This window comes from Primulina tabacum, chromosome 5 (genome assembly GCF_025594145.1).
Source record: "Primulina tabacum isolate GXHZ01 chromosome 5, ASM2559414v2, whole genome shotgun sequence".
In the NCBI taxonomy this organism is placed as follows: domain Eukaryota; kingdom Viridiplantae; phylum Streptophyta; class Magnoliopsida; order Lamiales; family Gesneriaceae; genus Primulina; species Primulina tabacum.
The window spans coordinates 38,777,428-38,792,415 of record NC_134554.1 but is presented as its reverse complement, the minus strand read 5'-3'; the positions used below and the strand labels follow the sequence as shown (position 1 = coordinate 38,792,415).

The window sequence follows — 14,988 nt, the reverse complement described above, 5'->3', positions numbered from 1 at the left end:
AGATATCTTATTTGGGTCATTCATGAAAAAATATTATTTTTTATGCTAATAGTATTTAATTTTTATTGTAAATATCGATAGGGTTGACCCGTCCCACACATAAAAATTCGTGAGACTGTCTCACAAGATACCTGCTCAATCATTCAAATGGCCGTGGACTTTAATGCAAAGCATTACCTCATGAATGTTTGTAATCATTTATTATATTTCATTATGTTATTATTTTTTTTAAATTGTTAGTTTTATTTAATTATCAAATATTTGATTTTTTAAAACTAAACAGTAATACAAGAAAACTAAACTAAATTGAACCTAAATAAAATAATTTGATTTTTTAGATTAAACATTTGAAAAATCGAATCAAAATTTACCAAAACCAAATCCAAACTACGGGTAAACGGGTCAGAAGTAAAAAAGACTATAATTTTAATCCCACAAATTTATTTATTAACCCTTTTACTCTTAGTTATCTACTTTAAAGGCTTCTTTTAAAAGGCCCCCTACTTACTTGAAATATCACTCTAATCCCTGATTATTGCCGAATAGTCTCTTCCCAGTTCTCTCGGACGTCCCCTGAAATTAGGGTTCGCTTATTCGTGATTGCAGTCCCATGGCCGATCGAAGCATCAATAACAACAACTCCAGCAACCTGGTTGTGGCGGCAACGGCAGTCGCCAAGCAGCCGATATGGATGAAGCAAGCTGAGGAAGCCAAGCTGAAAAGCGAAGCAGAGAAGACCGCCGCCGCCAAAGCCGCATTTGAAGCCACCTTCAACAAATCCCAGACCCAACAACTTGAATCCGCTTCCGCCGTGTTATCCTCCGAGGATTCTGATTCTGATGACGATAAATCATCGGAGAACACACGCCCTGCGGGTCCCGTGGACCCTGCTAGGTGTATGGCGCAGGGTGCGGGCATTGCGGGCGGGACGGCGTGTGTGGGGGCGACGTTTGCTGTCGTCACAAAAGACAGTGATGGGAGGAATGTGACACGGGGAGGGGCTAACGTGGTGGTGAGGATTGCTCCGGGGATGGGGGTTGGTGGTTCGGACCAGAATGGGATAGTTAAGGATATGGGTGATGGGACGTATAGTGTGACATATGTTGTGCCTAAGAGAGGGAATTATATGGTGAATGTTGAGTGCAATGGGAAGCCAATTATGGGAAGTCCGTTCCCTGTTTTTTTCAGCACTGGTATGTGGTTTCCTCTTTTCTTTTTGCTTTTTGGATTTGGAAGTGCACATTTTTGTATACGGTGGTAAAATTGGCCCCCAAGATTAGGAATCCTTCCGGCATCTGCTACTTTTATGCATGTATTTAAAGCTCTATATTGCACTACTGTTCTGATTAAATAGTCAAAGATAACCCTTGACGTAAATTTTGGAACCTTGAAGTAAAATTTGGAGCTTCAATGCTAGCCAACTTGTCTATATATATGTGCTTAACTTATTATCCACGTATTACTTTGTGTAATCATATTGATGTTTTAATGTGGTATTGTTTTTCTTTTTTATCATGAAATATGAAAAATCATTCTACAGAAAGGCGTCAAAGCTTTCAAATTTTTTATTTGAATGTGTAGTAATCCTGTTAGTTTCTAAAAGACTTTATGTTACAACTCGTACGTGTAGGAACCTCAGGTGGGGGTAAACACACTATTCATATATCAAGGAATGAATATAAGCTTTGTGTATTGTATGTTACGTGCACATCTTCCTAATCGTTAATAGCATAATGTTCGGACTTGTTTGCTGTCTGAATAATTATGTCTTTTTGTTTGTAGAAACGTCACTTACCAATGCTTGTTAGCTGTATGTTCTGTAGTTTATATGTTATGTTGTGTAGCAATTGTTATTCACCCAAGTAGGTACATAGCTTGTGTATTAGCTTTGATGGTCACAAGCCTTTTGAAAATTTCCGAAGTGAAGTTCTATCTTTGAAAACTATTCAAACCAGAAACTACTGTTTCAAAAAAAAGATCAAATTTGTTTTTCAAATAACATTAAAATGGGTTTAAAAAAGGAAAGCCGTTTACAGGGTGGACCAAAAGGAAATTCAGCTTCCATAACCCAAACTGTTCAAAGCAAAACACATTTTTCCTTTGTTTTTCATTAAATTTTTCTAAGAGGATCCTAGTTTCAATTTTTGCCAAGGTTTTAGCCAGAAAAGAAATAAGATTTTTATCTGCTGGTAACTCTTGAGTGGACAAAATTCCAGTTCAACCCTTGGATCTGATGCTGGATATGTTTCAATGGGCTTCATTGTTGTGTGCATATAAACAAAGCATGATTTGTGGTCTTCAGTTTTTATTAATCTTGAATAATTTTTGTTGCTGAAAACAACTGTTATGAATTTTTTAACTTCTTGTTGTTTGATTTTGATCATAGTTGTCAAAAGCGCGAAGCACAAAAAAGTGCTCAATGTCTTGGGCCTTAAAGCGCGAAGAGAAGCGCACATTATACGGAAAAAAACGTAATAAACAAAATATTATCAAAAAATAAAAATAAAATAATAAGTCTTTAAAAATGTGATAGATGAAATATCAAATGTCATAATAATCTTAATCTTCTAAATCTATGTCATCAGCCTCATCGCTTGATTTGTATCAATCGATATCTTCTTCTTCAGTTTCATCTAGGGGTGTTCATCGGTCGGTTCAGTTCGGTTTTCGGTTTTTTATTTCGGTTTTTTCGGTTTTCGGTTTTGGAAATATATAATCCGATATCTTAACCATTTTTCTTCGGTTCGGTTCGGTTTTCTACCAAAACGGTTCAGTTATTTCGGTCGGTTAATTCGGTTTGGGTATAATTATTTAAATTAATAATATAAATATATTATAAAATATAATATGTTAACTTTTCCTCAGTAAAATATTTAAACATAAGGTCTAAATTAGTTAAACAAACAACAATCAACTAAAAATTGTTCAAAATGATTTTTCATTCACTAAATATCATAACAAAATATATAATATAAATAAAAATATAAAAAATAAAAAATTTAATGAAATTTCGGTTTTTTCGGTTTTTTCGGTTTTGACATATATAATTCGAAACCGAACCAAATAAACTTCGGTTTTAACATTTATATACGAATTACAAAATTCGGATTTCGGTTCGGTTTGGTGTTCTGATTTTTCGGTTTGGATTTTCGTTTTTTTCGGTTTTATCCGAAGTTTGAACACCCCTAGTTTCATCATCAATGTTTATATCTTCTTCATCGACAAAACTAGTTCGAGTTGAAGATTGCTTTCTTTTTTGATGAAGTGGATGATGATGCTCCTTTTGAAGTTGAAACATTTCGAGATCGAAAGTCATATGCACTTTCACCAACTCCAGCCGTTTGTGCTACATTACTCCAACGTAAATCATCATCTTCATAGACAAAATCGTTATCATAATTGTCCTTATCACTGTCATCCAACTCTCCCAACAACCATTCATTACTATAATCTATTTCTGACAAAGAAATATGATCAATCTTATCTCGTATGCCATATTTTCGCCTCAACGCTATGTTGTATTTGATATATACCAAATCATTCAATCATTGTTGAGACAACCTATTTTTTTCTTAGAATGTATTTTCCCAAAAAGTAGAAGTTAGGTTCATACTCCAATAATATAAAATTTAATATGTATAAAAAACTTCACTTCTAACTTACATGTTCAAATACACTCCAATTACGTTGACAGCCTGAAGCAGAGCATGTGAGGTACAAAATTTTCATTGCACATGTTTTTAATTCAGGTGTTGATGCACCATAAGAAGACCACCATTCAGCTTGAAAGTTGGAAAAAAAAAATATAAGATCAAATTTCTTATCATCCAAAGTTTGTATCTATTTTGCTAGTAATACTTCATAAATAAATTGATATTGCACTAAATATTATTTATCTGGTGATTTTGAGCTTTTTGTCTGATAGCTATGGGTTTACCAAAAGTCCTGTTTTTTGTATTTCTCCAATTGATTTGTGATCTCATATTGTAAATCTTCACCTCGCACCAATCTAGCTATGCATTTGTATAGACCCTCCAACATTTTTTCATCATTTTCTATGTCATGATTTGAGTAAAAAAACTCGGGATTTAAGAAATATCCAGCCGCATACCAAAAGTTTAATGGAGTTGAATGTTCCATCTTTTGTCGATGATTTCAAATACCACGATGCTTCTATTCATTATTATTAAATGATAGAGTGATAGCTTTTTTGACTCTGTCCATTGCCTCATAGATGTAACCCATAAGGGACCTTTTTTCACATTCTACCAGCCGCAATACTTTCAGCAATAGGACGCCAACTTTTAATGCAAAAACTGCAATTTTTTAAAAAGAAGGCATCGATATAACTTTTGCTACACGTTTTCCAGCCGCATCTTTAGAATATTGATATTTTAATCATGTAAACATCTTTCTCATATTTGCTTGTTGAACGTAAAACCGCTTTAAAGTAAAAAAAAGGGTTGTGAAAAAAGTCTTTATAGTTATTACCATGTCTCTTTGTCCTGTAAACTCCCTCATCATGCTCAATAACTGTGGTCTATTGTAAATATAATCATTCACCATCGATGTCCGTACGTGCAATTTTTTGAGATTATGAATATTGAATATTTCTTCAAGCATCAAATCTAAGCAATGAGCTGCACATGAAATCCAATACAAGTGTGAAAAATTGTTTTCCAAAGAAGACATTAAAAATACAGTAAATTTACTTAAAAAATAAAAAATCTGATTTTTAATTCAATTTAGAGTTTAAAATATTAATTGCTCTAACATTGCAGCTTGCATTGCCTATTACAAACTGAACCACATTATGTTCTCCAATTCGATTCGCAAATTTAGGAAGTAAATCATACATTTTATCAGCAGTATGAGAAAAACTTGAAGCATCCATCGATTCAACAAATATGACTATTTACCATGAAATTTATAAGCGTTATACTTTTTTTATCCATCCACCCATCTGCCATGATTGTGCAACCATACCTAGCATTATCTTCTTCATGGGATTTGAGCAGCCGGTTCGTAGTTGTCAAGTTCTTCTTCAAATACTTAACCCTTACTTCGTGATCATAGTTGTGAAAAGCGCTCGCCTCGCTCGCTTAAGCGAGAAGCGAGGCGAGGCGACCTTGCTGCGCTTCGGATTGTCCCGAAGAGCAGCAGGTGGATCAAGCGCACGCTTCAGTGCGCTTGGCCTGAGAATTTCTGAGCGATAATATTACGCTTCAGCCCAATTTTGTTTTTTAAATTGTGTCCAAGTCAAAATGTAGTCCAAGTCCAGCTCCAAATGTAAGTCCAGCCCATTTATATTAAAATCCCTACGTTACTGTTGTCTGCTGAAGCCTGAAGTCCACTGCTTTGCATTTGTGCGTGACTGCGTGAGTCTTCTCTGCCTCTTTTGTGTCGCCCCCGCCGCTCCGTCGCCGCCGCCGTCCCCTCTTCTCATTGGTACCACACTACCACTAAACCCTAATTTTAGGAATTTTTGTTTAAAATTACAAATTGTGTTTTTTATTTTTAATAATATAATATGTGATTTGTTTTTATATTTCAGTATTTAAACATGTCAAACACAACAATTCCATCAAATCGAAAGGAAATTGCTTGGAATTATGCAACACTTCCGGATCCTAAAAATCCAAATATTGTGTGTTGTTCTTTTTGTGGTAAAATAACAAATGGTGGGATTTATCGGCACAAGCTACATTTAGTTGGGGACAATAGAAATGTGAAAGCTTGTCCGAAGTGTTCGGAGCATGTTAAAGAAGAAATTAAAGGGTTCATGCAAAAAAAGAGTGTTTTGAAGAATCAAATAGATGATATTCCTCATTTAGATGATATTGTTGATTTGGAAGAAGATGAGGATGATGATGATATTCAAACTAAAATGAAAGGAAAACGACCAATGTCTGGCCCTACGGTGCAGGGTAAAAGATGTAAACAAGCAGGTACTATTGATCTTTATTTTGCGAAAGATGTAGAAAAAATTGTCAGACAGAGACGTGCTAAAAATAAAGGCCAATATGATGAAAATAAGAAGAAATTAAGAGAAGATGTGGTTCAGAAATTTGCTACGTGGATGTATGATGCCGGAATTCCTTTTAATGTTGTTAAATATGATTCTTTGCAACCCTGTATTGATGCTATTGGGACTTTTGGAGTGGGAATGAAACCTCTATCATATCATGAAGTAAGAGTTAAGTATTTGAAGAAGGAGTTGGGAAATACGTACATGCTTCTCAAATCACACGAAGAAGATCATGCTAGGTATGGTTGTACAATCATGGCAGATGGGTGGACAGATAAAAAAAGTAGAACTCTTATAAATTTTTTGGTAAATGGTCCTAAAGGAAGCATATTTGTTGTATTAGTGGATGCTTCAAGTTATTCTCACACTGCTGATAATATGTATGAGTTACTCTCTAAATTTGTGAATCGAATTGGAGAACAGAATGTGGTTCAGGTTGTAACAGATAATGCAAGCTGCAATGTTAAAGCAGATAATATTTTAAATTGCAAATTGAATTAAAAATCTGATTTTCGATTTTTAAAGTAAATTTACTTCATTTTTTCAGGTCATCTTTTGGAAAACAATTTTCCACACTTATATTGGACTCCATGTGCAGCTCATTGCTTAGATTTGATGCTTGAAGAAATATTCAAAATTCCTAACCTAAAAAAATTGCATGAACGGGCATTGATGGTGAATGGTTATATTTACAATAGACCACAATTGTTGAGCATGATGAGAGAGTTTACTGGACAGAGAGTATGATAAGAACTGCAAAGACTCGTTTCGCAACCGCTTTTTTGACTTTAAAGCGGTTTCAAATTCAACAAGCAAATCTGAGAAAGTTGTTTACATTTGAAAAGTGGGCAAAAAGTCGATATTCTAGAGAGGCGGCTGGAAAACGTGTTGCATAAGTGATATTGATGCCTTCTTTTTGGAAAACTACAGTTTTTGCATTAAAAGTTGGCTGCCCATTGCTGAAAGTATTGCGGCTAGTAGACGGTGAAAAAAGGTTCCCAATGGGTTACATCTATGAGGCAATGGACAGAGCCAAAGAAGCTATCGCTGCATCATTTAATAATAATGGAGAAATATCGTGGTATTTTTGAAATCATCGACAAAAGATGGAACGTTCAACTCCATCATCCTTTGCATGCGGCTGGATATTTCTTAAATCCTGAGTTTTTTTACTCAAATCGTGACATAGAAAATGATGAAGAAGTGTTGGAGGGTCTGTACAAATGCATAGCTAGATTGGTGCGAGGTGAAGATTTACAAGATAAGATTACAAATCAATTGGATAAATACAAAAAAGCAGAAGGACTTTTTGGTTTACCCATGGCTATTAGACAAAGAGCTTCAAAATCACCAAGTAAATAATATTTAGTGCAATATTAATTTATTTTTCAAACATTACTTATGGTATAGATACAAACTTTGAATTATAAGAAATTTAATCTTATATTTTTTTGTGTTTCAACTTTCAAGCTGATTGGTGGTCTTCTTATGGTGCATCAACACCTGAATTAAAAACATTTGCACTGAAGATTTTGTACCTCACATGCTCTTCTTCAGGTTGTGAACGTAATTGGAGTGTATTTGAACGTGTAAGTTAGAAGTTTTTTTTACATATTAAATTTTATATTATGGAGCATGAACCTAATTTTTTACTTTCTATTTTTTTGGCAGATACATTCTAAAAAAAGAAATAGGTTGTCTCAACAACGATTGAATGATTTGGTATATATCAAATACAACAGAGCGTTGAGGCGAAGATATGCCATGCGAGATAAGATTGATCCTATTTCTTTGTCAGAAATAGATGATAGTAACGAATGGTTGTTGGGAAAGTTGGATGATAGTGATAACGAGAATGAAGATAACGATTTGGTCTTTGAAGATGATGATTTGCGTTGGAGTGATGTAGCACAAGCGGTTGAGGTTGGTGAAAGTGCATATGACTTTCGATCTCGAAATGCATCTACTTCAAAAGGAGCGGCATCATCCACTTCAACAAAAAAAAGCAATCTTCAGCTCGAACTAGTCTTGTGGATGAAGTGGATGAAGAAGAGATCAACATTGATGAAGAAACTGAAGAAGAAGAAGATACCGATGGATACAAATCAAGTGATGGGGCTGATGACGTAGATTTGGAAGATGACGATTAAAATGACATTTGATATTTCATCTATCACATTTTCAAAAACTTTTTATTTTATTTTTATTTTTTTGATAATATTTTGTTTATTGCGGCGTGACGTAGATTTGGAAGATGACGATTATAATGACATTTGATATTTTATCTATCACATTTTCAAAGACTTTTTATTTTATTTTGATTTTTTTGATAATATTTTGTTTATTGCGCTTTTTTCCGTAAAGCGTGCGCTTCGCTTTGCGCTTTGCGCTTGAAGCCCAAGACACTTGAGCGCTTTTTTGCGCCTCGCGCTTTTGACAACTATGTTCATGATATGATGGAGGTTTCATTCCCACTCCAAATGTTCCAATAGCTTCTATACAGAGCTGCAAAGAATCATATTTAACGACATTGAAAGGAATTCCGGCATGATACATCCACGTAGAAAATTACTTAACCGCATCTTCTCTTAGTTTCTTTTTATTTTTGTCATACTGGCCTTTATTTTTCGCATGTCTTTTCTGACAATTTCTTCCACATCTTTCACAATATAAAGGTTAACCGTCAATGGGCCCTTTTTGGTTACACTTTTTACCCTGCACCGTAGAAGGGATACTTGAACCGGATATTGGTGGTTTCCCTTCAGTTTAGTTTGAATATCATCTTCTTCCAAATCAACAATATCATCTAAATGAGGACTATAATCCATTTCATTCTTCAAAGTACTCTTTTTTGGCATTAACTCTTGAATTTCTTTTATAACATACTCCGGGCATTTCGGACAAGCTTTCACATTTCTATTACCCCAAACTAAATGTGGCTTGTGCCGATATATCTCACAATTTTTTATTTTACCACAAAACAACATACAATATTTGGATTTTTAGGGTCCGGAATTGTTTAATTCCAAGCAATATCTTTTCGATTTGATGGAATTGTTGTGTTTGACATGATTAAATAACTAAAAAATAAATAACAATCATCTATTATTAAAAAAAAACAACACAGTTTATTTTTTTTTCCAGAAATTCCTAAAATTAGGGTTTACAAATTTTGGGCAGCAAAAGAGAAGGGGAACACGGCAGAGATGGCAGTGGCAGAGGCGAGGCAGTGAGTGGTGAGATTTGAGAAGCAAGACAACAATGGTTTAGATGAGCTGGGCTTAATTTTGTTTTTTAAAAATTATTAGGGCCTTAGGCAGACTTAAAATCGTACTTCGAATTTTAAGTCTGCAGAATTTTAAAAAAAAATGGTTGTGCGGCTTCTATGAAGCGCACAGACAATCGCTTCTCGCTCCCAAGCGAAGCGCAAAGAAGCGTGAGCTTCATAGACTTCTTGCGCTTCTGAGTTCCCGAAGCGCAGGTTTTGCTCCTCGCGTCGTTTTGCGCTTAAGCGACCAAGGCGACCGCTTTTGACAACTATGATTCTTACATTCCATTGATATTTCTTAGGGCTCCATACTCTATTGTGTTTTTCATACTTGTTGGGTTGATCATGGCTACCACCGGATGAGCATTTAGAAGTTCTATATATATGGAATTTTGTGCTTCATGTGCTCCGTAGTTCATTGACAATTGTAATTTATGGAGAAATGCTAGAAAATATATCAAGGATTAGTTGGTCAGTTTTTCGTTGGATTTAGCATATGCCATTTCATTCTCTTGAGCTCCAATTATGGATCATATATACTTCAAAGTTTAAATCAATCAAATTTTACTATTTCTGAATGAGGGAGCAACATTTCTTGATGGAATTGAATTACATCGTTTGTCCTAAATTCCTTCAGTGCATTTTTGGTGGCTAGGAAGAAATTTTATCAATAATTACGTGGTACAAATCTGAACATCGCAGTTCTTTTATCCAGGGACACCCTCTGGAGGGCTTCTTGGGATGGCTCCAGCAGCTTCATTTCCGAATTTAGTTAACCAGACCATGCCGAATATGCCAAACTATTCTGGTTCTGTATCTGGTGCTTTTCCTGGGTTGCTTGGCATGATTCCAGGTGTTGTTTCTGGGGCCTCTGGTGGAGCAATTTTACCCGGAATTGGGCAATCTCTCGGCGAAATTTGTCGAGAATATCTTAGTGGGCGGTGTGCGAAAACTGATTGCAAGTTTAGTCACCTGCCTCACAATCTGTTGATGACTGCATTAGCTGCAACCACTACCATGGGAACCCTTAGTCAAGTGCCAATGGCACCATCTGCTGCTGCAATGGCTGCTGCTCAGGCAATTGTTGCCGCCCAGGCTCTTCAAGCCCATGCTGCGCAGGTCCAAGCTAATTCCTCAAAAGACTCCTCTGGTAAGAATTTCACTCCCCAAGCTCCACCAATATAGTCTTGTCCAAAAGTTTTGAGTTCCTATGAAAAATTGTTAAATAACATAAAATCAGAGACTTGCTTGATTTTTTATTTATGTTTTTGTTAACGCTATCTATTTTGATTTACCTCATTTTTTACGGTTTCAATTTTACTATGTCGTCGATATTTTTTGTCATTAGATTTGTTAACTTGTCTTGTCAATACTGATTCTGAATAATTTTGATAATTTGTACTTATTTATTCTTTTAATCTATCAGGATCAGCTGATAAAAAAGGAAAGGCCGATTCCCTTAAAAAAACTGTGCAAATTAGCAATCTCAGCCCACTTCTGACCGTGGATCAGTTAAAACAGCTCTTTGGCCTTGGTGGCACAGTTGTTGAATGCAATATCACTGATTCAAAACATTTCGCTTACATTGAATACTCAAAACCTGAAGAAGCTACAGCTGCCTTGGCATTGAATAATATGGATGTTGGGGGTCGTCCTCTGAATGTCGAAATGGCTAAATCACTTCCGCCTAAGCCTGTTTTGAATTCACCACTGGCTTCATCTTCTCTGCCTTTGGTGATGCAGCAAGCTGTTGCAATGCAACAAATGCAATTTCAGCAGGCTCTGTTGATGCAGCAAGCACTTACAGCACAACAGGCTGCTAACAGAGCTGCAACCATGAAGTCTGCAACTGACTTAGCTGCCGCCAGGGCTGCAGAAATAACTAAAAAGATGCAAGCAGATGGACTGGTTATTGAAGAAAAGGATTCTGATAAAAAATCAAGGTATGTTGCTTTTGATCTCAGTCGCCTTTGATTGGTTACTGTCAGGAAAGTTTGCTATCAATAAATTTGGAGGGGCCTTGGAGGCGAAGTTTTTAAGATGCAATTTTATTTGTGAAATAAAGTGGGTTTGAAACTTAAATGGGGATCCAAAATATTCTCGAAATCACCTCTATGCATATTGTGGGAGTCAATGCAGTTATATGTACTGTATTATTGACATTCTAATGACAGTGGCCTGGAATCTTGTCTGGTTTTTATTACATTCGAAAAGCAGTTGGTTAGTTTGCTCCTGTCATGACAATAATTTGAAAACTTTACTCTTAGTTTTAACTTTATAAAAAAATCGGTCGAGTTCTGTTGAGTACAGGTATGCACTGGCATCACACATGCTAAATTTTTAGTCATACCCCGATTAAATTCAGGAACTACCCGTCAGTTGCTCTTATGGCATGTTTTTCTCATGCTGCTGGTTTTAAATTGATCTTTGAGCTGTATCCTATATAATGATACCGATAAGGAAGAACTAATATTTTGTTTTCTAAAATGTCATAGGCTTCTTTTTATATCTTTTGCTATTGTACTGAATTTACTGATACAGTTAAAAAACATGAGTTATTTTTGGTAACGATCTTCTCTTTACCACAGTTCATTAACTGCATGTTTTTCCTGACTTGGGATTTATTTATCTTATGTTAAGTTTTTTTCCTTGGAAATTAGCAGTTTGTAGATGATTTAGAGATGCTTTATGTATGATATATATCATATATATTATACAGTTATTCTTTATTTCTCAAGGAAAAAACATTGAATTTTTAGTTCACTTATTGACGTCTGTATCAGGTCACCTTCTGCTACTCGAACAAAGTCAAGATCTAGGTCCAAGTCAGCATCTCCTGTGAATTACCGGTTGAGGAGGAGGTCTCGCTCATTCTCGCCTCCAACTCGCCGAGCTCGTGGTTACAGATCCAGATCACCTAGGAGATTTCGCCATTACGTGAGCAATGAAAAAGAACGAAGATATTTCAGGGATAGTAGGGATCGCAGTGATAGAGGTAGAAGAAGGGACTCAGATAGGTTGCGTGATAGCCTTTCACCTGTTTCAAGGAGAAACAGGAGCAGAAGTGTGAGCCCTCAAACTAGGAGTTCTCATCGAGTTGATTCAAGTTCACCAAAGGGGCGCCGAATTAATCCAAAAGAGAGAACAACAAAGTCATCCCGTCATTATTCAAGATCTCCTCGGCATCATAGGATCAGGTCTTCATCTTCAGGGGATGATGAGATTAAATCAAAACAGAGGAGGCGCTCTAGGTCAGGGTCTCTTGAAGTTAAGCATCACTCTAGTGATAAAAAAGACGGAAGAAGAGCAGAAAAGTCTAAATATCGGAGTCAAAGACGCTCCAGATCAACCTCAGTAGATGATCGAACTCATGGACGCAGATCTTCTCCGAGAGTTCCGAAAGAAAGCAGATCGAAACGCAGAAGGAGCTCGAGGTCCAGATCCCAGGAAGATAAGCGTCGGCCAAATGAAAGATCGGAAGGGGCCAGAGAAGAGAAATCAAAATACCAGGATAGAATGCATTCCAGATCAAGATCTACTGAAGGAAAGCAACATAAAGGCAGTAAGCGTTCAGATTACCACAAGTCCAAACACAGAAAGCCCTCGGGGTCTATCTCAGAAGAAAATAATCATAAATTAAGTGATTCTGATCCTGTGGAACATGAAGATAAAGTTATTAAAAATAAGAATGAAATATCAATCACACATGGTGATGTCTCTGTGCACAGGCTGGATGATTCGCATAATATTTTTGAAAGAGATGAGGATGATGATAAAAAAAGTGGTCATCAACAAAGTCACATTGAGGAACATTAGGCTAGACGGACTGCTTTCAAGAGGTGTATGGGTTGATAACCAACATGTGATTAACTGGGAGAAAGGATTCTTCAAGAACTCGGGCCTTCTTATTTGAGGCCTTCTTATTTGATGGTCAATACAATTAGGTGGTTTATCTCTTGAAGTGATGAATGTGCTCTTTGTTTCTTTTGCAGGTCTGAGGTTGAATAGATTAACGATGCAGTTTGGAGACTTGCTTGCTCTTTTTAAAACGCTTCAAGAAGTGTGTTTCGCTGATCCAATCATGAAATGTATTTTCCAAACTACTTGATATTAATGGTTGTGTTAGTATATTCAAGAATTGATGTTGGTTAAGTGTGATTCCTTTACCTTCTTGTAAAATTTCATCCACCATACATCAAACTTTTATTAATTTTTTTATAGGAAATCATTAAATTTTAATTTAATGAATTTCCTAGCAAACTAAGTTCAATTTTATGAGTTAACCCTGGATTCAGGAACGTGGCCTTGTTTCCTTTCCTTGCTGAACAGCTGATTGACTAGTACCGTTGGATTGACGATTTTGTCTGATATGGTTGATATAAATCTTCTTTTTAATATAAATTTATTGGTTTGGTGGGCCTGTTACAACACACGAAGATGCAGGTTTTTGGACTGCTGCTTCTTGTTGCTCAATCAGTTGATTTGGATCTGCTGAATTTCTCTGATTGTAACTGAAAGGTATGCAACAACCGCATTTGCCGATGTAGCAGAAGGTTTATTGTTGCGTGTGTAGTATGCTCCATGATTTGGGAGTATTAACTACAATTGTTGCATTGGGATATATATAAACAATAATATTTTGTTGATAATTGTACTGTATTTTCTACTTCCTTTTCCTCGTCTTTATGTTTATCTTTTCTCTTTCTCCCATTTTCCTTTTTCTTTCCTTTTTTTCCTTTTCTTTCCATACCCTTTTTTTTCTTTCTCTTCCTCTTGAAAGTTGTTTGGTCAAGGTACTCTTAAGGCCGATATCAAGTCAGATGTGGCGGGGTGGGTTGATTAATTTATTGTTCAGTCATTTATTCTTTTTTAACAGGTATTTCCTTTATTCTATTTCATTATAACACTACTTTTCATTTATATTGGAAAACAAAGATAATTAGGGAGGATCTTCTCTCTCATTTCCGCTTCTGCTGCTCATTATTCAATATGTTTACGGATTATCTCTGTTGAATGTGTTTTACTTAATTATCCCCATTTTAGGCGTTGCATTCTATCTATTTGTTTAACATAGTTATTTTTGTAAGGATACACAAAGTGTCCAGTGTAATTACTCCTCGCGATGCCTGTAACATCCCAAGTACTTGCACGTTAGTTGCACATGTTTCTGTGTGGTTTGTTAATGTAATCTTGCTTCTTAATATTAATATATTAAAAGATCCAATCGTTTCTGTTAATTCACCCTTTGATTGAGTACGTAACTAATCTCCATTTTTTCTCCCCGACCAGGGCATGGTGCTTTACTTTAATAATATTTTCGTGCTTTACTATTCACTTCCCATCTCTCTCTTTCCCCTCTTGCTTTTTTCCCTTTTTGCCTTTTTTTGGTTGTCTTTAGTTCGTGCAAGGATGTTTGTGATGGAGAGGATGACCCAATCAACAACTGATGAGGTTATTGCATCATCTTCATGGGTAAATAGAGAATCTTATTCCAATAGTAGCTGTTTTATGTCACAGTGCCCGTGCCAAGTTGATTTCTTTCTATTGTTGAGGTTGAACCTTATGAACTGTAATAGAATGATGTGTTGGTCAGTGAAATTTATGGTTGTAAGGTTTTAGCGTAAACTTTGGAGTCATGAATTGAGATGATAACAAATGCATCGTTGAGTTGATGTTTACCAATGATGTGTAC

At 35.8% G+C, this 14,988-nt stretch overlaps 2 protein-coding genes across 8 annotated transcripts; both read left to right on the top strand.

Annotated features, from left to right (window-relative positions):
- The first annotated feature begins 511 nt into the window (after positions 1-511).
- LOC142547611 (uncharacterized) lies at positions 512-14,257 on the top strand. 7 transcript variants are annotated; one of them, XR_012820704.1, is made up of 6 exons: positions 512-1,193; positions 10,012-10,446; positions 10,723-11,239; positions 12,080-12,858; positions 13,025-13,384; positions 13,740-14,257. XR_012820704.1 is itself a non-coding variant. In XM_075655977.1 (5 exons), exons 1-5 carry the CDS (start codon positions 611-613, stop codon positions 13,207-13,209), a joined length of 2,499 nt encoding a protein of 832 aa, XP_075512092.1. In that variant the 5' UTR covers positions 512-610; the 3' UTR covers positions 13,210-14,257. The 7 variants fall into 7 exon arrangements, 3 of the variants coding, with proteins under 3 accessions (XP_075512092.1, XP_075512091.1, XP_075512090.1); XR_012820703.1 differs by having other exon boundaries at positions 513-1,193; positions 12,080-13,384; positions 13,740-13,814; positions 14,077-14,257; XM_075655977.1 differs by having other exon boundaries at positions 13,025-14,257.
- Positions 6,800-8,624, top strand: LOC142547610 (uncharacterized). The gene is made up of 3 exons (XM_075655974.1): positions 6,800-7,382; positions 7,499-7,617; positions 7,700-8,624. Exons 1-3 carry the CDS (start codon positions 7,043-7,045, stop codon positions 8,156-8,158), a joined length of 918 nt encoding a protein of 305 aa, XP_075512089.1. The 5' UTR covers positions 6,800-7,042; the 3' UTR covers positions 8,159-8,624.
- Positions 14,258-14,988: the final 731 nt, after the last annotated feature.